At 47.0% G+C, this 27835-nt stretch overlaps 6 protein-coding genes across 8 annotated transcripts in view; 4 read left to right on the forward strand and 2 right to left on the reverse strand.

Moving 5' to 3' along the window:
* Positions 1-20164, forward strand: part of LOC109541785 (dynein axonemal heavy chain 5) — a 23226-nt gene extending 3062 nt beyond the window's left edge. Inside the window, exons 8-60 of the mRNA XM_048669883.1 lie at positions 234-994; positions 1048-1236; positions 1293-1404; positions 3425-3592; positions 3648-3920; positions 3965-4125; positions 4597-4794; positions 6954-7195; positions 7254-7440; positions 7552-7833; positions 7883-8807; positions 8900-9342; positions 9393-9617; positions 9676-9848; positions 9903-10081; positions 10151-10338; positions 10391-10585; positions 10635-10931; positions 10983-11101; positions 11151-11278; positions 11333-11529; positions 11583-11787; positions 11843-12114; positions 12169-12384; positions 12440-12658; positions 12709-12937; positions 12993-13165; positions 13225-13433; positions 13488-13726; positions 13788-14191; positions 14247-14473; positions 14529-14761; positions 14820-15008; positions 15067-15212; positions 15260-15407; positions 15456-15556; positions 15607-15775; positions 15830-16004; positions 16058-16329; positions 16385-16618; positions 16669-16829; positions 16882-17190; positions 17246-17494; positions 17571-17739; positions 17794-17946; positions 17999-18259; positions 18317-18463; positions 18521-18714; positions 18763-18946; positions 19052-19398; positions 19451-19603; positions 19653-19835; positions 19887-20164. Of these exons, the coding sequence (XP_048525840.1) occupies positions 234-994; positions 1048-1236; positions 1293-1404; positions 3425-3592; positions 3648-3920; positions 3965-4125; positions 4597-4794; positions 6954-7195; positions 7254-7440; positions 7552-7833; positions 7883-8807; positions 8900-9342; positions 9393-9617; positions 9676-9848; positions 9903-10081; positions 10151-10338; positions 10391-10585; positions 10635-10931; positions 10983-11101; positions 11151-11278; positions 11333-11529; positions 11583-11787; positions 11843-12114; positions 12169-12384; positions 12440-12658; positions 12709-12937; positions 12993-13165; positions 13225-13433; positions 13488-13726; positions 13788-14191; positions 14247-14473; positions 14529-14761; positions 14820-15008; positions 15067-15212; positions 15260-15407; positions 15456-15556; positions 15607-15775; positions 15830-16004; positions 16058-16329; positions 16385-16618; positions 16669-16829; positions 16882-17190; positions 17246-17494; positions 17571-17739; positions 17794-17946; positions 17999-18259; positions 18317-18463; positions 18521-18714; positions 18763-18946; positions 19052-19398; positions 19451-19603; positions 19653-19835; positions 19887-20090 (12416 nt within the window). The 3' untranslated portion in view covers positions 20091-20164. The remainder of the gene's footprint in view (positions 1-233; positions 995-1047; positions 1237-1292; positions 1405-3424; positions 3593-3647; positions 3921-3964; positions 4126-4596; positions 4795-6953; positions 7196-7253; positions 7441-7551; positions 7834-7882; positions 8808-8899; positions 9343-9392; positions 9618-9675; positions 9849-9902; positions 10082-10150; positions 10339-10390; positions 10586-10634; positions 10932-10982; positions 11102-11150; positions 11279-11332; positions 11530-11582; positions 11788-11842; positions 12115-12168; positions 12385-12439; positions 12659-12708; positions 12938-12992; positions 13166-13224; positions 13434-13487; positions 13727-13787; positions 14192-14246; positions 14474-14528; positions 14762-14819; positions 15009-15066; positions 15213-15259; positions 15408-15455; positions 15557-15606; positions 15776-15829; positions 16005-16057; positions 16330-16384; positions 16619-16668; positions 16830-16881; positions 17191-17245; positions 17495-17570; positions 17740-17793; positions 17947-17998; positions 18260-18316; positions 18464-18520; positions 18715-18762; positions 18947-19051; positions 19399-19450; positions 19604-19652; positions 19836-19886) is intronic.
* A 59-nt stretch (positions 20165-20223) lies between these two features.
* On the forward strand, positions 20224-21290 carry LOC109541795. 2 transcript variants are annotated; one of them, XM_019910758.2, is made up of 3 exons: positions 20224-20622; positions 20673-20794; positions 20855-21290. In XM_019910758.2, exons 1-3 carry the CDS (start codon positions 20557-20559, stop codon positions 21216-21218), a joined length of 552 nt encoding a protein of 183 aa, XP_019766317.2. In that variant the 5' UTR covers positions 20224-20556; the 3' UTR covers positions 21219-21290. The 2 variants fall into 2 exon arrangements, with proteins under 2 accessions (XP_019766317.2, XP_019766316.2); XM_019910757.2 differs by having other exon boundaries at positions 20224-20794.
* On the reverse strand, positions 21206-22863 carry LOC109541791 (beta-parvin). The gene is made up of 6 exons (XM_019910751.2): positions 22681-22863; positions 22504-22593; positions 22141-22412; positions 21790-22092; positions 21495-21738; positions 21206-21442 (listed from the first exon to the last, which is right to left on the reverse strand). Exons 1-6 carry the CDS (start codon positions 22790-22792, stop codon positions 21366-21368), a joined length of 1098 nt encoding a protein of 365 aa, XP_019766310.1. The 5' UTR covers positions 22793-22863; the 3' UTR covers positions 21206-21365.
* Positions 22864-22918: 55 nt separating this feature from the next.
* On the reverse strand, positions 22919-24327 carry LOC109541792 (THO complex subunit 3). Its single transcript, XM_019910752.2, has 6 exons — positions 24014-24327; positions 23772-23961; positions 23546-23717; positions 23326-23487; positions 23182-23267; positions 22919-23129 (listed from the first exon to the last, which is right to left on the reverse strand). Exons 1-6 carry the CDS (start codon positions 24191-24193, stop codon positions 22957-22959), a joined length of 963 nt encoding a protein of 320 aa, XP_019766311.1. The 5' UTR covers positions 24194-24327; the 3' UTR covers positions 22919-22956.
* Positions 24328-24559: 232 nt separating this feature from the next.
* LOC109541794 (acyl-protein thioesterase 1) lies at positions 24560-25959 on the forward strand. 2 transcript variants are annotated; one of them, XM_019910756.2, is made up of 6 exons: positions 24560-24845; positions 25008-25039; positions 25095-25255; positions 25308-25534; positions 25591-25807; positions 25863-25959. In XM_019910756.2, the coding sequence occupies exons 1-5, from the start codon at positions 24798-24800 to the stop codon at positions 25777-25779; spliced, it is 657 nt and encodes a 218-aa protein (XP_019766315.1). In that variant the 5' UTR covers positions 24560-24797; the 3' UTR covers positions 25780-25807; positions 25863-25959. The 2 variants fall into 2 exon arrangements, with proteins under 2 accessions (XP_019766315.1, XP_019766314.1); XM_019910755.2 differs by having other exon boundaries at positions 25591-25959.
* Positions 25960-26045: 86 nt separating this feature from the next.
* Positions 26046-27835, forward strand: part of LOC109541788 (UNC93-like protein MFSD11) — a 5381-nt gene continuing 3591 nt past the window's right edge. Inside the window, exon 1 of the mRNA XM_019910749.2 lies at positions 26046-26784. Coding sequence (XP_019766308.1) covers positions 26692-26784 — 93 coding nt within the window. The 5' untranslated portion in view covers positions 26046-26691. The remainder of the gene's footprint in view (positions 26785-27835) is intronic.

Genomic DNA, 27835 nt, shown 5'->3' on the forward strand with positions numbered 1-27835 from the left:
CGGAGGCTTTGAGCGTTGTAAAATTCTCGAAGTCTCGGCCCTTATCTGTTCTGCGGTTTGAATGGGCAGCGACCGTATGCCACTCTCTACATTTGATATAATGTCCTCTACTGGCAACCTGGACGGTACTATGGCAAACATTCCTAAATGTAATTTGACCGGCCGTGAAAGCCTTCATAGTCTGATAAAACGCTTCCTTAATAGTTTTCAAGAAGAAGGCAAAAACTTTCCAGCTCTGGAAGACTCGATGCAGAACTTCACGGAAACCAAGGCGCTGATCGTCAACAAACAGTACGACTATCTGGATCAGCGCAATCTGGTGTTCGAGCAGGATTTCCAGAACTTTCTGGACCATACCGATGAGCTGAAGGACAAAATCGCCGATATAATCGAGGAGAATTTCGATAGCGTGTGGGAGACGCCGCAAGGTGTTCGCTTTTTGACGCGCTTCGAAAAAGTGAGCGAGAAAATCCCGCTGGCCAAGCTGGACGAGAAGTACGACCGCATATTGAAGTACTGCGAGAAGGAGGTGGATCGGATCATCAAAATGTACAAGAAGCAGAAGGATGACCCGCCGGTGCCCAGACTGTTTCCCCCTATTGCCGGGAGGATTAAATGGGCCAGATGTTTGGCTTCGCATCTCGACGAGCTGCTGTCCAATGTAACCACCCATCATGTGATGAAGAGCTTGCCTGCCACTGTGGACTTATCCAGGCGCCATCGGGCAGCTGAAAACATGTTCAGAACCTACGAAACCGACATGGTGGCCTTGTGGATGAACCAGCATGTGTCCGATGCGGACAAATGCCTGACGAGACACCTGCTGGTTGTTTGTGCCGAACAGCAGAAGCTCAAAGTCAACCTGCACGCCACCATTCCACTTCTCATCAGAGAGACCGACTTGATGATGAAGATGGATCTTCCGGTTCCAATGGTTGCCCTGACTTTATATGCCAAGCAGGACCATTTCGCGTTGATCCAGGACTCATTGCAGGTACTGCAGGACTTCCCAGCTAAACCCCAACAGTGCTTCAAATGACTTTTCAGTTCCTCATCAACAACTTCCTGAAAGTCGTCAAGAGCGTCAAGTTGGAGGTGCGACCGCTCTTTCTGCCGCATCTCATCAAACTGTCCAATCGGATCGAGCCGGGATTGACGCATCTGGATTGGGTGTCTGCAGACTGGCAGGCTTATGTGGACTCGGCCAATACGGCCATCAAAAACTTCACAGTTTTGGTAAGTGGAAATCTCAGTGGCTCTACTGGGTGGATAAGAAACATATTTTCCTGCAGACCGACCGGATTCACGACATTTACATCAACAGGGTGTTGGAAGTGCTCACTAGTATGCAGGCCATTCAGTTGCATGCGCTGCCTGATGATGGCGATTCAGCCTGGGGAATCGGTGAGTAATTTGGGCAACCACACACTTGAGAAATTGTCTCTAAATTCCTGATGATGGCATACAGTCGAAACTTTCAAGAAATGTGATGCGAAAGCTGTTTTATCCAGTGATGCAATCAAGAGCGTTTCGCCTGTTTTACTTTTTAAGAAATTCACGTCCAAAGCAACGATTGCACAAATTTGAAAACTAAAACTCTTCTATCTACAGCGTTACTCAACTTTTCTTTCCTGCCCAAACACTTCATGTTCAAAGATACGACTGGCAAAATCTGCTAAATGCACCTGATGATTTGAATTTTTTTTGTAAAATCGCTGATGATGGCATACAGTCGAAACTTGCAAGGCCCATAGCGTAACACTTCGTCTATTTAAGACCTCAATCAGCGTTAATTTATTTTCTTTGCAGTCCGAGCACTTCATATTCAAAGAAAACATTGCGAAAACAAAAATTCCCTAAAGGCAACTTAAAAAAATTATCAAAAATTCCTAATGATGGCCTAAAGACAAAACGGTCAGGGAATTTAACAGAAAAGTTCCTCTATCTACTTCCTCAATTATCGCTGTTTTATATTATCAACTGCTCGAACGATTACAGAAATCTCCTAAAGGGGACTTAAGATTTAAAAAATCGTCAAAAGTTACCTGATGATGGCCCAAAGTCGAAACTTTCAAGACCTATAACGTCACGCTTCCTCTATCTAGAGCTTTAGTCGGTCTAGATGTATCTTCTTTACTACCAGCGCACTTCGTGTTCAAAGAAACGATTGCAAAAATCCTCGAAAGGTAACTTAAAAAATTGTCAAAACATCCCTGATGACCTGAAGACGAAACTGAGCCGGAATTTTACATAAAAGTTTTTCTATCTACTTCCTCAATTAACGTTGTATTATATTATCAACTGCCCGAGCGCTTCATGTTCAAAGGAACGATTACAGAGATCTCCTAAAGGCGACTTAAGATTTAAAAAATCGTAAAAAATTTCCTGATGATGGCCCAAAGTCGAAACTTCCAAGAAAGGTAATGCAAAAGCTCTTCTATCTAGGGATGAAATCGGGAGCGTTTTGTCTGTTTTAGTTTCGAAGAAATTCACGTCCAAATCGAGGATTGCACAAATTTGAAAACTGCGTGATTTGAAAATTAGTTTAAAAGTCCCTGATGATGACTCGGCGTCGAAACTTTTAAAGAGTATTCCGTAACGCTTCCTCTATCGAGAGCGCTAATCAACGCTGATTTATCTTCTTTACTGTCCAAGCACTTCAAGTTAGAAGCAACGACTGGAAAAATCTGCTAAATGACCCTTTCGCTTTGATTTTTTTGGCAAAATGCCTGATGATGGTCTACACTCGAAACTCGCAAGACCCATAGCGTAACATTTATTCTATTTAAAACCTCAATCAGCGTTAATTTATCTTCTTTGCGGTCCAAGCACTTCATATTCAAAGAAAATACATATTGCGAAAACAAAAATTCCCTAAACGCAACTTAAAAAATTCTCGGAAAATCCCTGATGATGGCCTGAAGACGAAACTGACCGGGAATTTAACATAAAAGTTTCTCTATCTACTTCCACAATTATCGCTGTTTTATACTATCAACTGCTCGAGCGCTTCATGTTCAAAGGAACGATTACAGAAATCTCCTAAAGGCGACTTAAGATTTAAAAAATCGTCGACAATTACCTGATGATGGCCCAAAGTCGAAACTTTCAAGACCTATAAGGTCACACTTCCTCTATCTAAAGCTTTAGTCAGTGTAAGTGTATCTGCTTTACTGCCCGCGTACTTCGTGTTCAAAGAATCGATTCCGAAAATCTCCTAAGAGCAACTTAAGATTGAATATGCGTCACCACTCCCTGATGATGGCCGCAAATCGAAACTGGCAGGGAATAAGTTACGCAGCTTTGCCCCCTCTAGTCCCTCAACCCGCACTGTTCTATTTTTGCAACTTTCGCTGAAAACTACCCAAACCTGCCTGCTGATGGCAGGCATTCGAAACTTTTCGTCTTCTGATGAACATTCCAGATGATTTCTGCAATCAAATCGACGAAGTCTGCCAATCGTCGGCCGATGAGCTGCACAAAAGATGCATGATGATTGAGGAAGCCGTTGAGGAAATCCTCCTGCTGGTGAAAACCGCCCGAATAGACGACGAGGACGCGCCCAACGAAGAGGACACTTTTCTCTTCGCAGGTGAGGAGCAGTGTCCATGTGGCCTCACTCAAGCTAATGAGGAGTCATTCCCCAGACGAGGACAAACCGCCCGACATTGGAGGGACGTCCTCGCAACAGCAATCCGATTGGACGCTGGTGTGGGAGTGTTTCGAGAAGCCCCACCTCCTCCTCAGCGGAGGCATGAGTAAGGCCATGCACGACGTGGTGAGAGGAGCGGTGGGAGAGATGAGGAGGTACTACACCCGGAAGGTGATTGATGTGCTGGTGAAGGTCACCAGACAGTCCTTGGACGCTTTGAGGAGGCGCTTTTGCATAGAACGTGAGGCTTGCGTGGACGGTCACCCTCGTATAACCAGCAAGGCTTTCTAGATAAAGACGAGCGGCTGCCAGTGTTCATTCTTAACGCCGTCCTGCTCATCCCCAAAGTGGGCATTCAACCCACTCTGGACGAAGTACAGGAAGTGCTGAATCTGGCCGGGAAAAACATCACGTCGGTGTCGAAAGGAGTGGGCCAGTGGGCCCGAAGCCAAGAGGTAAGTTCGACTTCGAACGCTGCCTTAAGCCCAACTGAACCTTATCAATGTTTAGCCAAATGAGCCAACATTGGACGACAGTTGTAATAGTTTAAGTGTAAGTCAGCTCTTACAAATGCCCGTAATTTGTGTGCGTTCCTCAATTAATCAGTATCTTGTGTCTCTCCCATCATAAACGAAAAACAATCACTAAACCATTGTAAACTTGATGCACTCGAATCGTACACCCAAAAAACCTCCCTTGTATAACCACAACCCACCACTACTATACAACACTTGCATGACTAAAGGGAGCCTCTGGCAGTAAGAAGTCGGTCTGGAAAAAAATCGCCGGACCTTCAGCCAACCTCATGGATGTGGTTAATAGATCACGCTATGTCCAAACACAGGTAATTTGCGCTTGTTTAGATTAAGCGACTCCTGTAGGCTGCAAGTAGGTTCTTGATCGTGGGAGGGAAAACCAATGGGCTGGGGAACAAATGATTTTAGCAGAAAACCTCGAAAAGTTCACTCAAAAGCAAAGGCGACGACTTTCGGACTCGGCGCCGGAAACTGTACAGACTGATGACGGAAGAGAAACCAACGTTTCCCCTACAGCAACGGAACTTCTTCAACCATGTGATGGAGAACAAGGAAGTGATCAAGGCGCTTTCGCTGTTGACATCTTGCACCCAAGAAATGCGTGGCGTAAGTGGATGAACGGAACAGGGAGATGAATAAGCATTGCCTACAACCGGAATGCGCTTTAAATCGGATATTTCCGGACTTTTTCCTAGAGCACATAGACACTAAGTGTCTATAGTCAATATAGTCACTAGTGTTTCTAAAGTTTTCTGAAGTCCGAAGATAATTTTATGAGAAGTTCCAAAATGCACAATTCATTAGTTGGGCTTCTCTGCCCTTAAAAATTCACCAATCTCAAACTAGAACCGATAGAGCCCTGCAGCTTGCAACGAGACTAAACAAGACTCTAATCAATGCATACGGAGGATTTTTAGTTAAATCAGACTATTCAATGACTTTGTGCGGATTTTAAAAACCGTCAAACAAAATGGGCCTTTTCTAAAGTAGAAAATCTGTAACTCTCAACCCAGAGCCAATAGAGGCGTGAAATTTTGAGAAATTGTCAAAGAGGTACTAGTTCTTAAGCACACAGCTTGGCATAACATTTGAAAAATCTGAGATTTTTAAATGAATTTTCACAGCGATTCTTCAAAAGGGGCAATTTACTAATTGTGCTTCTCTACATCAAAAAAATCCGCATTTCCACAACAGACTCGATAGAGCTCTGAAATTTCTCACAGTTACAGAGAAGATATCAATATAAAAGTTCGAAAAGTTTTAATTAATTTCGGGCATTTACAAAAATTTTCAAATTTAATTAACAACCATAACTTGCAAACTAGAGCAGATAGAGCCCTAAAATTTTTTTTAGCACAGAGTTAACCAAGACCCTACTGAACATCTGAACCGTTTATGAATTTGATTGAATAACTGGAATTTAGATCATTTTATAGGCAATGTTCAAAGAAGTCCTTCAAACCTCTAAAGGCGCTTGTGCATCCCAATTTCTAAAAAAATCGTAACTGCCAAATAGAGCCTCTGAACCATTGAAACTTTTCACAATTGCAGATAGAGAACCGATCTCTAATTGTGCAAAAACGCAAAAACCTTGAAGCTTCGAACGATTTCATAAAAATATTCAAAATCGCGCCTAAACCCGCTACAGACATTTGTGCAATTGTGCTTCTAAAAATTCACAACTCTGGAAATAGAGCCAATAGATCCTTGAAATTTTGCACAGTTGCAAACAAAGAACCTCTTTCAGACTACGTACAAATGCAAAAGTGTTGGCGCGTCAGATGATTTTAAAGAAACAGTCGAAATAACCCTTAACACCTTCAAGGGCGCAGCTGCATCTCAATCTAAAACAATTCGTAACTGCCAAAATAGAGCCGACAGAGAATTTAAATTTTGCACCGATGTAAACAGAGAACCGGTTTCAGATTCCGTAAAAAGCCAAAAATCTTAGAGTTTTCATTTTATCGCAATTTTATAGGAAGTATATCTTCAAAGTAGTCCCTAAAACCGCTGCAGGCGTTTGGGCATTTGTGGCTCAAAAAAATCTTAACGTTTTAAATAGAGCCTATAGAGCCCTGAAATTTTGACCAATTGCAAACAAAGAACCGGTTTCACATTGCACAAAATAGAAAAGTCCTTCCCCCTCTAAAGTTTTCCTTTAGATGGATTTTAAGAAATGCTCATTGAACCCGTTCCACCGCCACAGGCGCTGGCTCAATCTAAAAAAAATCCGTAAATGCCAAATAGAGCCGACAGAACCGTGAAATTTTGCACAGATGTAAATAGGGAACCGGTTTCATTTTACGCGAAAATTCGAAAACTTTGGGGTTTTCCAGAAATACACAGGAATGTTTAAGTCAGCCTTTGAAATTTCTACAGCCGCTTGTGCGCCCCAACCTCTAACAATTCGTAAAAAACTCTTGAAAAAGAGCTAAAAAAGCTTTGAAATTTGAAACAGTTGTAAAGGAAGAACCAGTTTTCAAATCACACCAGGATCGAAATTATGTGGGGCTTTGAATATATTTTTTTAATGTTCAAAATAGTGCTTAAAGCACCCACAGCCGCTCTCAAATTCGCGACATTTCTCCCATTTACAGCGCCTCTACTCCAACCCGAATAAGCGCGAATTTAAAAGTTCAAACTTGCTTTTCCAGGAACGCATGGAGCTGTGGAACAATGCTTATTCACGCCTCCATCCAGACGCTCCCCAATCGCCTCTTAATTAAAATTGTGACATCTCCTGGCGTTTTTTTCTCTGTCCTCAGGAGATGTCACAGTTTCTCTCGAGATGGCGACCATACAGCATCTTGTGGAGAAACGAGAAGTCGCAGCGCGAACTCCTCAACTGCCAACTGGCGGAGTTCGAAACGGCCCTCCGAAAGCACGAAGAACTGAACGAACGACTGGCCACTGAACCGGACATTTTCACCATCACCAACTGCCTGGCCATTTCCACTGAAAAGCTCAAGTACGGGATCCAGACAGAGATAAAGTCCTGCACTCATCGGTGAGCGAATGAGTGAGTGGAACCTGTGGAGGCTACGTTCCTTCGATGTCCGTTCCAGAATCGGACAAGCCATGAAGAAGAAGTACCGAAGGGAAATGGACTATGTGTATGCAGTCATTAGCGAGATGGAGCGCAAGCTCGAGAGGACCATCAGAGACCTGGATGATGTTAGGATGATAATGGACACTCTGAAGAAGATCAGGGAGCAGGAGGTGGACATGGAGCTGAAGATCGAACCCATTGAGGTAGCACGGAGGGTTCCCCTCAGAAACTGTGACATCTCCCGGCGAATTAACTCTGGAGGTGTTACAGTTCCTCAGGGGATCAGGAATTACCCCCATCCATATCGTTTCCAGGACGCCTTCAACGTGCTCAACCGATTCGACGTCAGCGTCGAGCAAGAAATCGTCGAGCAAGTGGACAACTTAAGGTACACGTGGAGGCAACTGTTGGCCAACGCCCTCAAGGTGCAGGTGAACCTTCTGGACATGCAGCCCCAGTTCCAGAACGACCTCAAAAGCAACCTGGAACGGTTCAAACAGGACAAAATCGACTACTGCAATGAGTACCGCACGGCGGGCCCGATGCAACCTGGACTCACCCCAAGGGAAGCCTCAGATCGGCTAATTCTTTTCCAGGTAACTGCTCAATAAACCCCACATCATTCAATCAAAGGAGTGTTTCCAGAATCGCTTTGATGGCATGTGGAGAAAGCTGCAAACCTACCAAAGCGGGGAAGAGCTTTTCGGGTTGCCGACCACCGACTACCCAGACCTGGCGCAAATCCGCAAGGAGCTCAACCTGCTCCAGAAGCTCTACAAGCTCTACAACGACGTAATTGACAGAGTGAACAGCTACTACGACATCCCGTGGGGCGAAGTGAACATCGAGGAAATCAACAACGAGCTGATGGAGTTCCAGAACCGGTGCCGCAAGCTTCCCAAGGGCCTGAAAGAATGGCCGGCGTTCTTCGCGCTGAAGAAAACTATCGACGACTTCAACGACATGTGCCCCCTGCTGGAGCTGATGGCCAACAAGGCCATGAAACCGCGCCACTGGCAGCGCATCATGGACTCCCTCAACCACATCTTCGAGTTCGAAAACGAGGGCTTCTGCCTGAAGAACATCCTGGAGGCGCCGCTGCTCCAACACAAGGAGGACATTGAGGATATCTGCATCTCCGCAATGAAGGAGAAGGACATCGAGGCCAAGCTGAGGCAAGTGACCAATGAGTGGAGCGTGCATGAGCTCACTTTCATGACGTTCAACAACCGCGGCGAGCTCCTGCTTAGAGGGGACACCACGGCGGAGACCATTGGTCAGCTGGAGGATAGCTTGATGATTCTGGGCTCGTTGCTCTCCAATCGCTACAATGCGCCGTTCAAGAAACACATCCAGCAATGGGTGCACGATCTCTCCAACACTAATGAGATACTAGAGCGATGGCTATTGGTGCAGAACATGTGGGTGTATTTGGAGGCGGTCTTTGTGGGCGGCGACATTGCCAAACAGCTGCCCAAAGAGGCAAAGAGGTTTTCGAAAATCGACAAATCCTGGCAGAAAATCATGCAACGCGCCCATGAAACGCCCGGAGTGGTGGCCTGCTGTGTTGGTAAGCTTTTCCTCCTCACTTCTTCTTGGACTAGCGTTAAGCGCTTAAATCCTGGGTGGGTTGAAGAGTTTTATTCCCACATTCTCCTCTAGGAGACGACATGCTGAAACAACTGCTGCCCCACCTGCAAGAGCAGCTGGAGCTGTGCCAGAAGTCCCTGAGCGGCTACTTGGAGCGCAAGCGAATGATGTTTCCGCGATTCTTCTTCGTATCGGATCCCGCCTTGCTGGAGATTCTGGGCCAGGCCTCCGACTCGCATACGATCCAGAATCATCTACTCTCCATCTTCGACAACACCAGGTACGTGAAGTTCCACGACATCGAGTACAACAAGATCACCTCAGTGGTGTCCTGCGAGGGCGAGACGATCCAGCTGGAGAAAACAGTGAGGGCGGAAGGCAGTGTGGAGACTTGGCTCACTCAGCTGCTTCAAACCTCCCAAGCCTCCTTGCACTCGATCATTCGGACCGCCTACTCGGTGATCAGCGATGGAAACTTCCAGTTGCTGAGCTTCCTCGATAAAATGCCTGCCCAGGTATTTGCCCCAGTGGGTTTTTGCATAGTAACTCTGCAACCTTAACGCAGGTGGGGCTGTTGGGGCTGCAAATGATCTGGACCAGAGACGCGGAGCTGGCGCTCCTCCAAGCCAGGCATGATAAGAAGATCATGCCCGATACCAACAACCGGTTTTTAGAGCTACTGAATACGCTCATCGACCAAACCACTAGGGACTTGACGAAAATCGAACGCACCAAGTTTGAGACCTTGATCACCATCCATGTGCATCAGCGGGACATCTTCGACATCCTGGTAAGCCACCGCACCAAACATCCAATCTCTCTAAGCCACGGTGATTGTTCCTATCCAGTGCCGCATGAACATCCGCCACGTAAACGACTTCGAGTGGCTCAAACAATGCCGCTTCTACTTCAAAGAGGAACAGGACAAAACGCTCATAGTCATCACTGATGTGAGCTTCTCCTACCAAAATGAGTACTTGGGGTGTACTGAACGCCTGGTTATCACCCCTTTGACCGACAGGTACTGAGTGAGTGAGTGAGTGGGAGGAACATTTCCCTTAGAGGGCCCTTGCAGGTGCTACATCACATTGGCGCAAGCCTTGGCAATGAGCATGGGCGGGGCCCCTTGCGGCCCAGCTGGGACTGGCAAAACCGAAACCGTCAAAGACATGGGGAAAACTCTGGCTAAATATGTGGTGGTGTTCAACTGTTCCGACCAAATGGACTATCGAGGCCTTGGCAGGATTTACAAAGGTCTTTACTCCTTTCTTCCAAACTCGACAATTAAAGACCTTGTTGCCAAAAATTCGTGAAACTCGGCAGGTTTAGCCCAATCAGGCTCCTGGGGCTGCTTCGACGAATTCAACCGCATTGAACTCCCAGTACTATCAGTCGCTGCCCAGCAAGTAGCAGTGGTGCTGGCCAGCAAACGGGAGAAAAAGAAGACATTCCAGTTCACCGACGGCGACATTGTGGAGATGTGTCCAGAATTCGGCATCTTCATAACAATGGTATTTGCCCCCTGAGGCTTAGGGAGGGCACTTAATCAACCCCCTATTGCAGAACCCCGGCTACGCCGGCCGAAAGGAGCTACCCGAGAATCTGAAAATCCAGTTTCGCACTGTGGCCATGATGGTGCCCGATCGGCAGATCATCATCAGAGTGAAGTTGGCCAGCTGCGGTTTTCTGGAAAACATCACTCTGGCCAGGAAGTTCTACACGTTGTACAAGTTATGCGAGGAGCAGCTGACTAAACAAGTACTCATACTCAAGTAAACAGGCGCCCTTTGATAATTTACCCTTGCAGGTGCACTACGACTTTGGCCTGAGAAACATCCTGTCGGTGCTCAGAAGCTTGGGCGCAGCCAAGCGAGTGAATAACCGCGACTCGGAAAGCACCATAGTGATGCGGGTGCTTCGCGACATGAACCTCAGCAAACTAATCGATGAGGACGAGCCGCTGTTCATCTCCCTAGTGGCCGACCTTTTCCCCAACCAATTTCTAGAGAAAACCGCCTATCCAGAGCTGGAGGAGGCCATCAACGCCCAAGTGGACAAGGCCGGCCTGGTCAACCATCCCTCGTGGGCCTTGAAGCTGATCCAGGTGAGCCTCCAAGCCCGTTTATCTCCGCAATAAATGCACTTCCTATTGCAGCTCTATGAGACGCAAAGAGTCAGGCATGGAATCATGACTCTCGGCCCTTCAGGGGCTGGAAAAACCAGCTGCATCCAGATTTTGATGAAATCACTCTCTCAGATGGGCGACCAACATAAGTAAGTCCCCATATGGAATCTGTAGCTTTCAACATTCATCCGTTCTTAGGGAGATGCGCATGAATCCAAAGGCCATCACAGCCGCTCAGATGTTTGGCCGACTGGATGTGGCCACCAACGATTGGACCGATGGGATCTTTTCGGCCTTGTGGAGGAAAACTTTGAAGATCAAAAGCGGTGAAGATTCCAAAGATGCCAAATGAGGAGGTTGGAACTCAAAAACTTTTCCAGGTGAGCACGTGTGGCTGGTTCTGGACGGCCCAGTGGACAGCATCTGGATTGAGAACTTGAACTCAGTTCTGGACGACAACAAGACTCTAACACTGGCCAACGGCGACCGGCTCTCAATGGCGCCCACTTGCAAGATCATCTTCGAGCCGGAAAACATCGACAACGCCTCTCCAGCCACCGTGTCCAGAAACGGCATGGTAGGGCTGAATTACTCGCTAATCTCGACTTTTACTGAACGGCGCCCAACCAGGTCTACATGAGCTCTTCCGGGCTCACCTGGAAACCGATAGTGAGGGCGTGGCTGAAGCGGCGCAGCCTCAAAGAGCAGGAGGTCTTCACCAAGTTGTTCGACGACCATTTCGGCGCCCTACAGAATTGGGGAGCGCAAAACCTCACCCTGGTCATGGACGTGTTGGAGTGCAACATCATTCTCCAAGTGATCAACCTGCTAGAAGGTCATTTCTCATCGCCATGCGTTGAATTTATTCTAAACCCCCAAACCCCATCCAGGCTTGATCCCCAACCAAAACGAAGCCTCAGACGCCACAGACATTTCCTCAGCAAAGTCTGACTTTGACGACGAGGAGGCCTTGGAGGAGACCGAGAAGGGGGATGAGCGCAAAATATTCACTCCCGATCACCTGGTGAAGTTGTTCATTTTTGCCCTGACTTGGGGCATGGGCGCCTACTTGGAGAGCGAGGATAGGCTCAAGTACGACGTGTTTATGAAGGAGGATATGTGCGAGTTGGGCTTGCCTCAGAACACCAGCAAACACCCAGATGTAAGAGGAATTTCGCGAAAAACTCCCTAGAACTTGGAAGATTCTCCTTGACAGGCTACGGTGTTCGACTATGTGGTCAACTCAGAAGGGCATTGGGTGATGTGGAACAGCCTCGTTCCAAACTACGTGTACCCGGAAATGGCAACTCCGGAGTTCGGCTCGATTCTTATCCCCATTATGGACAATGTGCGCATCAACTACTTGATCGACACGATTGCCAAGCAGGAGAAGGCAGTGATGCTGATAGGCGAGCAGGGAACGGCCAAAACTGTAACTGCTGAACGATGGCAACATCCCCCATAAGCTAATGGAGAACATTCCGTAGGTAATGATGAAGGCCTACATGAAGAAAACCAATCCGGAAGTCCACCTACACCGGGCGTTTAACTTCTCCAGCGCTACCACGCCCTTCCAGTTCCAGAAAACGATCGAAAGCTACATAGAGAAGCGCATGGGGAACACGTTCGGGGCGCCCAATGGGAAGAAGCTCATCATTTTCATCGACGACATCAACTTGCCGGAGATCAACTGCTGGGGCGACCAGGTAGGTCCCGCCCATTTTCTCCTCCAGCTTCTTCAACTGACGCTTCCCAGGTTACCAATGAAATCGTCAGACAGACGATGGATATGGGCGGGTTTTACAGTCTGGAAAAGCCTGGGGAATTCACCACTATTGTGGACGTGCAGTTTGTAGGCGCAATGGGCCAGCCGGGGGGCGGAAGAAACGACATTCCCTCCAGACTAAAGCGCCAGTTCAGCATCTTCAACTGCCCCCTACCCATGGATGCTTCCATTGATAAAATATTTGGAGTAATCGCCCAAGGTGAGCCTTTTGAAAATCCTCCTCGTTCTCTTTTTCGTATGGCGAACTCCTCCAGGGCACTACAACGTGAAACGCGGCTTCACTTTGGAGGTGCGCAACCTGGTGAAGAAGCTCATCTCTTTGACCAGGGTATTGTGGAAGTGCACCAGAGAGAAACTCCTGCCTACCCCAGCCAAGTTCCACTACGTATTCTCCCTTAGGGATCTATCCAGGATCTGGCAAGGGATGGTAAGAAGCTGGCGAGTTCATCCATGAGCAGCTGAGTGAGTTGATTGATGGTGTTGCAGGTTGGGACATTGTCGACTGTAATCGAGTCCGAGGGCTGCATGATGGAGCTGTGGAAGCACGAGTGCGCCCGAGTATTCTCCGACCGATTCACCATCGAGGATGACAAGACCTGGTTCAACGCCCAGCTGCTGCAGCTGGTCGAAGATCATCTGGGCGCCAATATGCGCGCCAAAGCCGAACCCGATCCGGTTTTCGTCGATTTTATGAGGCAATTGATCCGGTACTGATCGAGAATGTTCCCTATGGATGGATTTATCTGTAGGGATGCTCCGGAGCCCACTGGGGAAGAGGGCGAGGACGCCGACATGGAGCTCCCGAAAGTTTACGAGCCGGTGAACAGCCACCTGGAGCTTCGGGAGCGTTTGGAAATGTTCCTGGCGCAGTTCAATGAGATGGTGCGCGGTAACGGCATGGATCTGGTCTTTTTCCCCGATGCAATGCTTCACTTGGTGAAAGTTTCCAGAGTGATCAGGCACCCGAGAGGAAACGTCATGCTTGTCGGTTGGTGCCTTTGAAGGTTCGATCCAACTAAACAGCCGGATTGCATGAGCATATTTTGCAGGAGTGGGCGGCAGCGGCAAGCAGTCTTTAACCAAGCTCTCCTCATTCATTGCCGGGTACAAAACATTCCAGATCACCCTCACGAGGTCGTACAACATCGGCAACTTCCTAGAGGACCTCAAGGTGCTCTACCGGTCCTGCGGCTGCAGCGGAAAGGGCACCACTTTTATCTTCACCGACCTGGACATCAAGGAGGAGGGTTTTCTGGAATACCTGAACAACATCCTGTCCTCGGGCGTGATTTCCAATCTGTTCACCAAGGATGAGCAGGCGGAAATTATCCAGGAACTCACCCCCGTTATGAAGCGGGAGAACCCAAAGCGCACTCTCAATCCAGAGGTGGTGATGGAGTATTTCATGAACCGCACCTGTCAGAATCTTCACGTGGTTTTCTGCTTTTCGCCCGTGAGTTTTCGCCGTTTCAAACTCCAATTTATGATTGATGGTTGATGTTGTTCAGGTTGGGGAAAAGTTCCGGAATCGGGCACTCCGATTCCCCGCACTCACCTCTGGATGCACCATCGACTGGTTCCAGCCGTGGCCCAAGGACGCCCTCATCTCTGTAGCCAGACATTTCCTCACAGAGTTCCAAATAGCCTGCAGTGAGCAGGTGAAGGAGGAGCTGGTGAACGCTTTGGGCTCCATACAGGACGTGGTTGCCGCCACTTCGCTCGAGTACTTTCAGCGGTACTTCTCACTCCTCACGGTTGTGTGTTTAAACTAACTCACTCAACTCCTAAAGGTTCCGTCGAGCCACTCATGTAACCCCGAAATCCTACCTCAACTTCATCGCCGGCTACAAGAGCATCTACAACAGCAAGCAGAAGGAGCTGAGTGAAGGGGCCCTTCGCATGGACACCGGCCTGGAAAAACTGGCGGAAGCCTCCTCCTCTGTGCTGATTTTGAAGAAAGAGCTAGCCGTGATGGAGAAGGAGCTGGCCGATGCTTCGCAACGAGCCGAACGGGTTTTGACCGGTAATTCCTGGTTTGTGAGTGAGAGGTTCCAGAGATGATTTGCCAACCTCTGCTCCAGAGGTCACTGAGCGGGCGATGCAGGCGGAAATTGTCAAAAACCAAGTGCAGAAAGTGAAGGAAAAGGCTGAGGCTCTAGTGTCGAGCATCGCGGTCGAAAAAGCCCTAGCGGAACAGAAGTTGGAGGCTGCCAAACCAGCCCTGGAGGAGGCTGAAGCTGCCTTAAACACCATCAAGCCTGCCCATATTGGTAGGTCCAAATCCCCGGCTCCAGAATTGCCACTTAGATTTTTCCATCCCCATTGCAGCCACTGTACGCAAACTGGGCAGACCTCCACACCTCATCATGAGGATCATGGACTGCGTGCTGATTCTTTTCCAGAGGAAGCTCCATCCAATCATCGCAGACACGGCTGCTCCATGCCCCAAACCCTCCTGGGCCGAGTCCTTGAAGGTTGCAACCGTCCAAACCCGAATTCCTTCACTAATTCTCCTCTTTAGATGATGGCGTCAACCACCTTCTTGCTCCAGCTTCAGAACTACCCGAAAGACATAATCAACAACGAAATGGTTGAGCTGTTGCAGCCCTACTTTGAAATGGAGGACTACAACATGGACACAGCCAAAAGAGTCTGTGGGGACGTTGCAGGTGGGCAGCAGGAGGTTTTGTATCAAACTCTGGAGTTTTTCCTTTCAGGGTTGCTGTCCTGGACCAAGGCGATGGCCTTTTTCCATAGTGTGAACCGCGAGGTCTTGCCCCTAAAGGCCAACCTGACCATGCAAGAGGCTCGGCTGAAGGCAAGTGTCTTTGGGGCTAGGCTAGTGCTTTAAATTGATGGGGAGTTTAGTTAGCGATGGAGGATCTGGCAGCTGCCCAACAGCAACTGGAGGAACGTGAGCAGTCGCTGCGCCAAGTCAAAGAGCAATACGACAGCGCAGTGATGGAGAAGCAAAGATTGACCGATGCTGCCAACTTGTGCTTGAGGAAAATGAACACTGCAACCACCCTTATCAAAGGTTTCACCTGGAAACTATCCATATCTCGAGCGTTCATCAATTGATCTGTGCCAGGTCTGGGGGGAGAGAAAGTGAGGTGGACGCAACAGAGCAAGGATTTCAAGGAACAGCTAGGACGACTGGTTGGGGATGTTTTGCTAGCCACAGGCTTCCTGTCCTACTGCGGGCCGTATAATCAAGAGTTTCGTGCAGGACTAGTCAACACTTGGATGGACATTCTCTCTTCCAGGCAAGCTTATTTCAGCCTTAAAATAAATCAGCTCTCTCAAACGGATGGTTTAGGTCCATCCCATACACTGTAGGTTTGAACATCACCAACATGCTGGTGGAAAACGCCACTGTGTCCGAGTGGACGTTGCAGGGACTGCCCAACGACGAACTCTCCGTCCAGAATGCCTTGATTGTGACCAAGTCCAGATCATTTCCGCTACTGATTGATCCGCAAAACCAAGGCAAGATGTGGATCAAGAACAAGGAGTCCAACAACAATCTGCAGATCACTAGTTTGAATCACAAATACTTCCGAACGCATGTTGAGGACTGTTTGTCCCTGGGTGAGCTACTGGGGTTAATCAATATAAACGTCAGTGAGTGCTAGTGATTCCTTAGGTAAGCCGCTGCTAATAGAGGACATTGACATTGAGCTGGATCCAGTCCTGGACAATGTTCTGGAGAAGAACTTTATCAAATCGGGGAGTATTGAAAAGGTGATTGTTGGGGACAAGGAGTGCGATGTTCTCAAAGGCTTCATGTTGTATATCACCACGAAGCTCCCGAATCCGCCCTACTCTCCGGAAATTAGCGCCAAGACCTCCATTATTGACTTCACTGTGACCATGCTGGGTACCTTTCAAGCCACATTTAAAGGAGTGCCGCTAAGAATGGACTTTTAGGTCTGGAGGACCAGTTGTTGGGTCGGGTGATTTTGATGGAAAAGTCCGATTTGGAGGCGGAAAGAGTGGCTCTCTTCGAATCGGTGATGCAGAACCAAAAGAGCATGAAGGAGCTGGAAACCAACCTACTGAGCCGCCTCAACTCGACCGAAGGATCTTTGGTAATAACCTGAAAACAACTAAAACCTCCCCCAAATAAGGCCAGTGTCCCAGGTTGATGATGAGGAGCTGATCAACGTGCTTCAAGTGACCAAAACCACAGCCGAAGAAGTGACGCAAAAGCTACAAGTATCAGTCCAGACGGAGAAGAAAATCAACATCGCCCGCGAAGAGTTTCGCGCTGTTGCAGCCCGAGGCTCCATCCTCTACTTCCTAATCGTCGAAATGAGCAACGTGAACGTGATGTACCAAAACTCCTTGAAGCAGTTCCTCATCATCTTCGACAACTCTATCACCAAGTCGGAGAAAAGCACCAACACTTCTGAGCGCATCAATATCATCCTCAAATATTTAACTTATGAGGTAACTTGAATTGAGGACGCAGGGAGTGAACTAGTTGATGATGAATCTTGCTTAGGTTTGGACCTTCACGCAACGAAGCCTCTACGAGCGCCACAAAGCCCTCTTCACCTTGATGATGGCCATGAAGATCGATCTGCACAAGGGAGTGATCACTCATGAGGAATTCATGGCTTTTATCAAGGGCGGGGCTTCGTTGGACCTCAACGCCGTCCAACCAAAGCCCTTTAGGTGGATTCTGGATATCACCTGGCTGAATTTGGTTGAAATCAACAAGCTGACCATTTTTGCAGATATTTTAACCAAGGTTTGCCGGATTAGGGACTCCAAGTCTCTGCCTGAAAGGAAGATCATGAAGATGCGGAATATTGACACTGTTCCAGATTGAAACAAACGAAAAAGACTGGCGGCTATGGTACGAAAAGGAAAAGCCTGAAGAAGAAGAAATCCCCTGCGGTTACCACAAGAACCTGGATGTGTTTCGCAAGCTGCTCCTCATCAGATCTTGGAGCCCCGACAGGACCCTGTCCCAGGCCAGGAAGTATATTATGGGTACCAACCATCTTCCTACTCCCTCATGCAGGTTTTACATTGATTTCCTTCTAGACTCTCTGGGAAATGAATACGGCGAGCCCTGCATTCTAGACCTAGAAGCCACTTGGCTGGAATCCGAGCCCCGGACGCCTCTAATATGCATATTGTCCATAGGCTCGGACCCTTCACCGCAAATCGCCATTCTAGCCAAACTTAAAGAGATTAGTGAGTTGGGAGGAGCGAAATCAGCTTCGTGTTACTCAAGGCTGCTTTGCAGCCTTAAAATCCGTGTCCATGGGACAAGGACAGGAAATTGTGGCCAAAGACTTGATAGAGAACGCCATTCAACACGGAGGCTGGGTGCTTCTACAGAACATCCACCTCTCTCTTCCTTTTGCCAGTGAGGTGATGACAATGATAATGGACGCGGAAAGGATTGATGAAACCTTCAGAATCTGGCTCACTACGGAGGTGCATGAGCAGTTCCCTATCGGGCTGCTTCAGATGGCCATCAAGTTCACCAACGAGCCTCCTCAAGGTAAACTAAATCATTGACGAATGATTGCTGATCCATGAAACGCTCTGGTGCCTGCAGGCATCAGAGCCAGCTTGAAGAGAACCTACCAGAACATCACCCAAGATTTCCTGGACTATTCCACCCAGTCCCAATGGCCTCCATTGCTCTATGCCGTCGCTTTTCTGCACACAGTGGTGCAAGAGAGGAGGAAATTTGGACCACTTGGTAAGCGCAACCAGAAAACACTTGGTTATGGTTCACCTGCAAGTTGTGTTCGACCAGGCTGGAACGTTCCATATGAGTTCAACCAGGCAGACTTTGCCGCCAGTGTTCAGTTCATCCAGAACCACTTGGATGATATGGATCCGAAGAAGGGAGTCTCTTGGCCTACAGTCTGCTACATGTTGGGAGAGGTTCAGTATGGAGGCAGAGTAACCGATGACTTCGATAAACGCCTGCTAACTACCTTCACCCAGGTGATTAGCAAATGTTTAGAAAAATGGCAAGGCTTCGAGTGGTTTTAGGTGTGGTTTTGCGACGTCCTGCTGCGGCCAGGATTCGAGTTTTACAGGAACTACAAAGTGCCTCAAACCCGCAACCTCCAAGGCTACATTGATTATATCAACGCTCTACCGGCTACCGACACTCCGGAGGTGTTTGGACTGCATGGAAATGCCGATATTACATATCAGATCAACACCGCTAAAGGTATACCAAGCCCGGAATATCACCAACTAACTGTGCCACGTCATATCGACGTGATTACCACTGAAAAATCGCGGCATGGGACATTCAATGAATGGTATTTCACAGGTATTCTGGATACCATATTGAACGTCCAGCCCAAGGAAGGAGGAGGAGGAGGCGGCGAAACTCGGGAAAGTGTGGTGTACTGTCTAGCTGAAGACATGCTGGATAAATTGCCAGCACTGTACAACAACTTTGAGGTCAAAGAGGCGCTGAACCGAATGGGGGCGTTGCTGCCCATGAACATCTTCCTCAGGCAGGAGATCGATCGTATCCAGAAAGTGATCAGAGAGGTGAAATCGACGCTTTCCGACCTGAAACTGGCCATCGACGGCACTATAGTGATGAGCCAGAACCTACGCGAGTCTCTGGACGCCATGTACGATGCCCGAATTCCCGAAAAGTGGCTCAAGGTATCCAAACAGCTTCCAATCTTCCTTTGGGTCCAAACTGTAAAGTTTCCAGATATCCTGGGAGTCTGCAACGCTCGGGTTTTGGTACACCGAACTCCTGGAACGCGACGTCCAATTCAGGACGTGGTGCAACCATGGAAGACCCAACGCCTACTGGATGACGGGGTTCTTCAACCCTCAAGGGTTCCTCACGGCTATGCGACAAGTAGGCTTTGAAACAGCGCAAGGTTCACGTTTAAAACATTACATTCCAGGATGTTACCAGGGCACATAAGGGGTGGGCTCTGGATTCTGTGGTGTTGCAAAACTTGGTCACCAAGTACAACCGGGAGGACATCAAGGAGGGTCCTCAGGAGGGCGTCTATGTTTATGGGTTGTTCTTGGAAGGAGCGGGGCTGGATAGGAGAACGGGAAAACTCATTGAGAGCAAGCCCAAGGTACTGAACTGATGGATTCCAGATTAGGTAGTTAGCGGGGGTTTTCCGTAGGTTCTCTACGAGCAAATGCCAGTGACGTACATCTACGCAATCAACACCACTGCCGGTAAAGACGCGAAATTGTACGAGTGCCCGATTTACCGCAAGCCGCAAAGAACAGACGCCAAGTATGTAGGCAGTATCGACTTTGAGACCGACCATAATCCGCGCCACTGGACTCTAAGGGGCGTAGCCCTGTTATGCGATATTAAATAAATAATTGTGAATGGAGTCTACTGAACTTTTGCAGCTCCTTTTGGCTGTTTAATTCAAATAGCATTTGTGAACCAACAGGCTTTTCAATAGCGGTTAAAAATCTTACCTATGGATTGTAGAAGGATGCTGTATAGTTGTAGGCTGATGACAGTGAACGTCAGAATTTTGTCCAGTTTAAAATAGCTTTTTCTTCGCAAAAATGCCACTTGCGGCCGCAAAACTACCACCAAACTGTAGAGGGAGAAATTCTGTTTCAGAAAATCGCGAGCTTTCCCCGGGGAAATCCGTAAAATCTAGAAATATCGGCGGAACTAGACGCACAGCGTTTCCTTTTCGACGCTAAACAAATGAACTCTTGGTTGCCCTGCGCAACCCACCACCAAAACCTAACCTCACTAGTTAAAGTGCGGTAAACCGTCAAGTTTCAAAGTGTGAATGCAACTAAAGTGTCTTTTTCTTAATAAAAATGGACTGTGGCAAGGGCAGCTCAGTGTGCCTGGTTGGGGACAACCTGGACTATGTGTTATTCAAGGTGGAATTGGTGGGAGTGACCAAAACCCGTTAGTAATTGGGGCTTTTCAGTTGGCAATAGAAGCGGCTTCACGGGGCCGAAGAGTGTGGTTCATATCAGTGAAGCCCGTTGAGAAGGTGCCCCCTGAAATCGAGCCCCCCTGCAAGCAGATACTGCAGCTGATTACTTTCATGTAAGTGTTAGGCTAGTGTGTTCAAACACTCTCAACAAGGACCCCATTCTTTTACCGCAGATATCTAAGTGATTTCGCGAGGCTAATGAGGCATCTGAATGGCATTCACAAGTGGAAACATCTGCCCTCAGTTGTTGTAGTGAATGGCTTTGATGCTTATTGCGATCAGTCGGGGTGCGGATTAAGTTCAAGGGGCGCAGCCTTTTTAATGGCGACCCTCTTAGACTGTTTGAGGTTTTTGGGCAAGAAACAAGCGTGTAGTTCTGTGCTGGTTATATCTTGTTCTAAGAGTGCGTTGAGTCAAGCAGCCCCAGCCGATAGCGTAAAGGTTTTAGTCGACATGTACTTGGATTTCTTTTTCCCACCTGTGGAGGATTCTGCCGGATTGTTGGAGAGAATCAAGGCTCTGGATTTACTTAATTAGTTTAATTGGCGATTGAAAATACATGTTTTAATACAGCACTAGGGTTAATATAAATAGACTATAAAAATACAACGTTTCAGTGGTTTTAGGAAAAGCGCGGGCTGATGCCACAGCACTAGTCAGGTTAATAATTTAATCAAAACAAGCTTAAATAATGGTTTTGTACTTCAAAAACAGATTGTACAGCACTCGCAGTGTAGATTTCAGATCCATGTTTACTATATCTGAAAAAAACACTTGAATCTCGGGGTTTATCGGATTGATTATACGGCAAACCTTCTGGTCGAGCTTTGGGCTTTTTCAGCCCGCATTCCTCCATCAGTTCAAAGGCGAAGCTGACGTTGTGAACTTTTTGGTCGACTTCCTGCGGAGTCAGATGGAAGGCGTAGTGCGGAACGAAGAAGCCTTCCAATAGTCCCATTAGGATGACCAAGTAGACCCCATCGTGAAACTGGGATTCTAGTTCAGTCACCTCGAAGTTCATCTTGTTCAGGTGCTTGTTTACGAAGGTTACCAGTGACTGAAAAAATTGTCGCTAACGCCCCAGTGGTTTCTCGGTTTGGGTGTTTACCTTTTTCACAATTTGCAGCTTTTCGGGGGCATGGTCGAAGAGGGCATCAAAGGCATCGCGTTCGCATCGCATCCCCACATCGTCGTACTCAGTGGTGAGGTTTTCGTTAATGCGTTCAGGGATCAGTTGGCCTTGTTTCATCTTCACCACCACCACGCTTACCGAGACGTTCTCTGTTAGGCGTACTGGCGGCCTGAAATGCCTTGCCAGGGCCACTAGCAGGTGAATAATCGCGACGATATTCTTCGAGTGGATGGTTTCCATGCTCCACTTGCTGTGCCCGAGCCGTTGCAGACCCAGCACCTGAAAAGACTCCATTAGCCAAACTTCCCCTTACAAGCAACTTTCTACCTTGTTAAAATGCGCCAAAACCACCGCAAGCTTTTGCTTTTGGCCCTCTTCGTTCTGGGTCACTTCCGGAACATCCAGCTTGTCTCCTGTGAGCTTTTCGAGGAGCTTCTGCAAAACCTGCCCATCATATAAGTCTTCTTTCAGGTCCTGCACGATGATTCTCTGCGAGGCCAGCTCGTCATTGATCCACTCTATTAGCACGTCCTGTAACTCCAGAAACTTGGAGTCCGTGTAGGCATTTTGATCAATCAGGGACATTTCCTCATTTTCCTCTGCAAATTCAGGAAACAATCAGCCAGTTTGTTGGAGTTTTGGGGCAAAAGGGGAACATTTGGGCGTGTAACCTTGCTCTCTCTATCTCACCTAGCTTGTACTCCTCGGGGGGTATAACGGGCGCTGTGGCGTAGCCTGGGGAGTCAATGGCATATTTGCCCTCAGTCTGCACCTCTTGCACTGCAATTAAAGGCCAAACAGCCCATTATTTACCACACCTTGGAGTTTGTAAACATAACCATATATAGCAATGACGTAAATAGCTACCTTCCTTGATCCGTTTCTTGCGCCCCAATGTCCCCAACTTGTCCCAGATAGTTTCGTCTTTGGGCTTGGGCTCCACAATTGGTCGGGGGCTTTTGGGCCTAGTTGTTGTCATGATTTTACTGGGGGGCACCTACCTTCTTAAACACCAGATGATTGTCAATTGTCATAAGGTAAGGCCTTCGGCAGCTGCCAGCTCCTTGCTTACCACTAGGAAGTAAGGATTTAAAAAAACACAAACTAATTTCCTTAACTGTTTATTGAAGTAGAAAAATCAAGTTAGTCTGAAGGAAATCCCCATACTTTGAGACTCCCCGCGTCTCGTTTCCTATCATAAGTGTCTTTGTCGTCGCAAGCATACGCAAGTAAATACTGAGAGGGATGCCAAGCGACGGTAAATGTGGCTGCTTCCACGCTGATATCGGCGATTTTGTCCCCTGTCTCTACAAAACCTACAAACATCCCCCTAGAGCTTTCAACTCCACATTAACATCAGCTGCTTACCGATATCAATCAGCAAATCCTCTGAAGCTGAGGCCAGCAACTGGCCGTCGTAACTGAATGAGATGGTTCTCACTGGCCAATCCATTCTAGAATTCAACTGTGGATTTAATCCTAATAATATGATAGAAAGTCGGGTAACGTTACCTGGTAAAAACCCTTTTGCAAGCCAGCTCATTGATATCCCATAGAGAAACGAGGGCGTCAGCGCTTCCAGTGGCAAAATACTTCCCCGTTGGGTCAAATTCAATGCAAATACACGTGCCTGGGTGCGCTTTCAGGATATGCTGCCTCTTCAAGTCGGGATAACTGGAAACAAATGGGGCAAACGTGCACGTTTTGCCAATGTTTCTACTGCACCTCCTACCTCAAAATGTGTATGCAACCCTGACCATTCGTCAGAAAAAATAGGTCGCTGGTATTATTCCAGCTAATCTCGTTCACCTCAAAATGGAACTGTTCCTCTGCCTCGATCTTGTGCGTCCTGGCGTCGATGAAAGTGACCAAGTCTTCTTTGTTGCCAACTGCAATCGCGTTACCTGGAACGCTTGAGTTATTTTCCGCTACTCGCTGCTTCATGGCTAAAGCCTTACCATTAGGTGACCAGGTAATATTAATGTTTTCCCCCTTGGTGTTGATGGTGGCCACACATTTCTGAACACGGGTGTCCCAAATTCTGACTGATTTATCGCCACTGGCTGTGCTTAGCAGGTCTGGATTAGTCTGGTGCCAGCACAACTGATCCACTGAACCCCCATGTCCCTTGAATGTGATCTCCTTGTTCTGCAACCCAGCGGGCGTGAGACAAATAGGCCTCTCTTGCTAGTTGACTTACCAGTCGGTCGCGGTCGAGAGTGTAAATGCACACGCATTTATCGAAAGAGCCCGACGCCAGCCGCTTACCATCACAGCTCCAGCCCACCGAATGCACTTTGGAGCTGTGCCCCATGTATTCTTTGGATTTGCTGTGGCATTTGAAGTAGCGCTGAAACTCCTCGATCTTTTCAGTGTTCATTTTTCTGTTTTTGTCCACCGAAAAAACAGCTCAGAGTAAATATTATTTACTATTTACTCTGAGTGCCAATGTTATGGATGCTAACCTCAATTGCTAGCGGCTTTTAAAATTAACCTAATTTCGTCTTCTGAGAAAGACTGTAGGGAAATAACTTCACCCCAGGTCACCGTCTGTCATCTTTTAGTCGCACATGTATGACAGAGAACATACTTTTATCAAGCAGTGGTAAAACAGGGCGCATCAACTGGATGGCTGTTCGGCATTGCCGGTTATATCAAAGACAATACCCTTTTGTATTTCCTGAGTTTACTATATATACTTTAGAAACATTTCATAAACAATGTTTGACATGAAAAAAGACGCATTTCAATGCTCTATTGAGTAGCAACAACTGAAGGTCTGTTACTCTAGTCCGCCATCATCAGGCAAGATTTTATAGATTTTATTACGGAAAAACGATCGCTGCTGGCAACACCGATCAAGAGTGATTTGCTGCTGTCAAGTGTGATCGAATTGGGGCTACTTTATCCCTTTAATCCAGTTTGTCTTCATTTAACTAATTTATTTAAGACTTCAGTGAGCCTGATCGGCGTCCGAGTGCCTGATGGCTGCCCCAGTAATTCTAGCTGCCACAGCGAAACATACAGCAACGGTATTGATTCAATTCCCAACACTTCAGCCTGTTTGGGTTGTTCTAGCCACTTTTTCCCAGCTAAATTGCTAGCCCCAGTGTCAGCTGGAGCTTAATGAATTTTGCTTCAAACATCCATGGCAGGAATCTGAACTATTTTTTAATAACTTCCTCTTATTCTAGCTTATTTTCTTTCATGGACTGGGGGACACAGGGTAAGAACCGTTCAGTCCCAAGCCAGGTAAATGAATGATCGTTTGTCGCTTGTAGTCAGGGCTGGGCCCAGCTGATGAACGAAATCAGGAAGCCATTCATGAAGGTGATTTGCCCAACTGCAAACACCATACCTGTCACCATAAATGGGGGGCTTCGAATGCCATCCTGGTTCGACTTGAAGGCTTTCGATGAGTCCGGGCCCGAAGATGAAGAGGGTAAAACCAGAGTGACGTCTTAGTTCATAAACCGTGCATGAATTGCTTGCAGGCATTAAAGTGGCAGCCAAGGAAGTGCAGTCGCTTATAACTAAAGAAATCAATGCGGGCATTCCTGCTGATAGAATTGTGATTGGGGGCTTTTCCCAGGGCGGCGCCCTAGCGATTTATTCCGCGTTGACATTCCCACAGCGACTGGCTGGAGTTGTGGGGCTCTCTTGTTGGTTACCCTTGCGAAAGAGCTTTCCAGCGGCAAAAAAATGTCCAGATGATCTTGCGGTAAGCGCCGATTTTAGAAAAAGGACAAGGCAATTCTGACTAAAACCCTCGTCTAGATCATTCAATGTCACGGGGATTTCGACCCATTAATATCCCACAAGTTTGGCCAAATGACGGCCTCCATTCTGAAGACCATGGTAAAGAACCACGAGTTTAAATCCTACAAAAAGCTGATGCACACTTGGTCTGAGGAAGAAATCGAAGACGTTCGGGTGTTTATTGACAAAAATCTGCCTGGCCAATAAACCTGGTCTGATTTATGTATATTTTTATGTAATTCGAGTGGTCTCACTAGATTGGGCGTTACTGCTACACATTCCCTTTGCAGGTCCTCTATTTAGTTTAGATCCTTCACAAATCCTGGTATTTGCCCCCAAAGAACCATCGGATAATAAATAGACTGTCCAGCATATGATTACTGAAAACTACTGGCCTTTCTGTTTCCTAAACCTAACAGACGGCAACACTGTGGCCAGCTGACTACGTCCGCCTTTTTTGCAAAGCTGCGATGTTAAGGGAAAGTTTGTGTTGAAAATGGCTGTATTTTGTGTTTCGTGTAGTGTACACTTGGAAAACATCACTAAAGTGTGAAATTCTTCATTAAGTTGCATTGCCTGGGTATTATTGGAAGGTTGATTTGACGAAACTCGAAGTAAACATACTGCCTTCAAATCAGTCGGCTGTAAGACCAGGTTGCCAAGTGTGGTCCATTTTCTTGGGTCAACCCCGCTGATTTGGTTGCAAAGGTGATTTAACTTTAGCGGGCAGGATTAATGATCATTGCCTATCTACACCCAATAAATTGCGCAACCAATTGAAAATACTTGAAAAACCGAACGAACTTGAATAAAATTTATCGGCATTCCCTGATAGCCGCGAAAGCGTATCAGTTTCTGACAAGCGGTACCACTTAAATACGCGCAACTGCATTTAAAGAACCGTTTGTGCTACCATATCGATATTTCTGAAAAGTAAAAGTGATTCGGTTTAAATATTGTCGCGCTCGTGTATCCAACAAGTACGCACCAGCACAGTACCATCGTAGAGGACATGGACATGTAGGAGACAGACGAATTTTCCACAGAATCAAAATTGAAACAGCTCTGATTTTTTTTTAATATCCCGACTTACTGGTATCGTTTTTTCAAAACCGCGCAATGGCCTGCAGTTTGGGCTTTATCAATGTGGTTCTTCTGGGGCTGGCCTTCATGCTGGTCTTCACTGCCTTCCAAACATGGGGCAACATTCAGGTGAGTGAAATTATCGGATTTGTCATTTAGATGCGGTTTAGTTGTTAAATTTTGAGCGAAAAAAGCACATATTTCCATTTTTCCCAGCTGAGTTTTATAGGATTCTGCAGCGAATTTTCCCTGTTCATCCATTGTCTGAAAATGTTGCAGCTGCGTTATCTCCTCTTATCGAATTATTGGAAAAACAGACAATCCTTAAGTGCCTCGCGGCATTTTTATTTTTGTTGCCTCGGTAAAGCTTAAAATTTAAATTCCCAGGTTGAATTTTAATAAGCGAATCGAACTTCCTGCTTCACCCATATGGTGCCAGCGATTAAAATGCTTTTCACGGTTTCATTGGCATTTTTGCTTTGGTACCCTTGAGCAGATCGGATTTTTCTTTGCGTTTTTCATGTTTGTATAAGGGAATTTCCCGGAAAGGTTGAGCCATCAACGCTTATCAATGTTGTTCTTTCTTCAGGCATTCAAAGGTCAATATATTCAAATTTTAACCCAGTTGAGTTCCATAAAGATAAATCATGTTTTTTTGTAAATTCAGCTTCGAGAGCACTATGGTCTGAGTAATCAATATTATTACTACGGCACTCAAAGCGCTCCTCAACAGTAACAATACGATATCGATACGGACAGGATTTTTTCATTAAGAGCACGTGCATTATCTGGCTCTTGAAGTGCCAAACTTGATTTTGAAATGAGCACTAAGATAGATTAGGCAAAAAACCGGTTTTTGATACTTTTTACGCCATTGTAAAGACCTAAACAGTTTTCGCGGTTTATGTAAATTGTATTTTTGCCTTCATAATGAAAACGATTAACCGCATTATCGGCGGATCGTGTGATTAAAACTAGTTATTGCAAACCACTGGGCTGTTATTTATAAATGGTATATACATATAGATATATTATGACCCGTTTCCAGAGCACAATGCTGTTGATAAGTCGATATTTGTCATGCAACAAGTACTCACTTCGTCTGTCTGTTTCACACCTGCAATATATCCATCTAGCACTTTATCAAGTCAAGGGCGGATCCAGGGGGGGTCATGGGGGT

The sequence above is a fragment of the Dendroctonus ponderosae genome, unplaced genomic scaffold (genome assembly GCF_020466585.1).
Source record: "Dendroctonus ponderosae isolate FM_Combo_2020 unplaced genomic scaffold, Dpon_F_20191213v2 Dpon_F_20191213_9, whole genome shotgun sequence".
In the NCBI taxonomy this organism is placed as follows: Eukaryota; Metazoa; Arthropoda; class Insecta; order Coleoptera; family Curculionidae; genus Dendroctonus; species Dendroctonus ponderosae.

What these genes read in the sequence shown, in the direction of transcription:
- LOC109541795 (XM_019910757.2), top strand. Translation starts at nt 20,526, where the DNA reads ATGCAACTAAAGTGTCTTTTTCTTAATAAAAATGGACTGTGGCAAGGG. An exon ending in CTGCAGCTGATTACTTTCAT is followed by an intron (nt 20,795 to 20,854) that starts GTAAGTGTTAGG and finishes CTTTTACCGCAG; the next exon opens with ATATCTAAGTGATTTCGCGA.
- LOC109541791 (XM_019910751.2), bottom strand. Translation starts at nt 22,792, where the DNA reads ATGACAACAACTAGGCCCAAAAGCCCCCGACCAATTGTGGAGCCCAAG. An exon ending in CAAGAAACGGATCAAGGAAG is followed by an intron (nt 22,594 to 22,680) that starts GTAGCTATTTAC and finishes CTTTAATTGCAG; the next exon opens with TGCAAGAGGTGCAGACTGAG. An exon ending in TTTTGGCGCATTTTAACAAG is followed by an intron (nt 22,093 to 22,140) that starts GTAGAAAGTTGC and finishes GAGTCTTTTCAG; the next exon opens with GTGCTGGGTCTGCAACGGCT.
- LOC109541792 (XM_019910752.2), bottom strand. Translation starts at nt 24,193, where the DNA reads ATGAACACTGAAAAGATCGAGGAGTTTCAGCGCTACTTCAAATGCCAC. An exon ending in TGCAAAAGGGTTTTTACCAG is followed by an intron (nt 23,268 to 23,325) that starts GTAACGTTACCC and finishes GTTGAATTCTAG; the next exon opens with AATGGATTGGCCAGTGAGAA. An exon ending in GGATTTGCTGATTGATATCG is followed by an intron (nt 23,130 to 23,181) that starts GTAAGCAGCTGA and finishes GGATGTTTGTAG; the next exon opens with GTTTTGTAGAGACAGGGGAC.
- LOC109541794 (XM_019910755.2), top strand. Translation starts at nt 24,798, where the DNA reads ATGGCTGCCCCAGTAATTCTAGCTGCCACAGCGAAACATACAGCAACG. An exon ending in CATGGACTGGGGGACACAGG is followed by an intron (nt 25,040 to 25,094) that starts GTAAGAACCGTT and finishes TGTCGCTTGTAG; the next exon opens with TCAGGGCTGGGCCCAGCTGA. An exon ending in AATGTCCAGATGATCTTGCG is followed by an intron (nt 25,535 to 25,590) that starts GTAAGCGCCGAT and finishes ACCCTCGTCTAG; the next exon opens with ATCATTCAATGTCACGGGGA.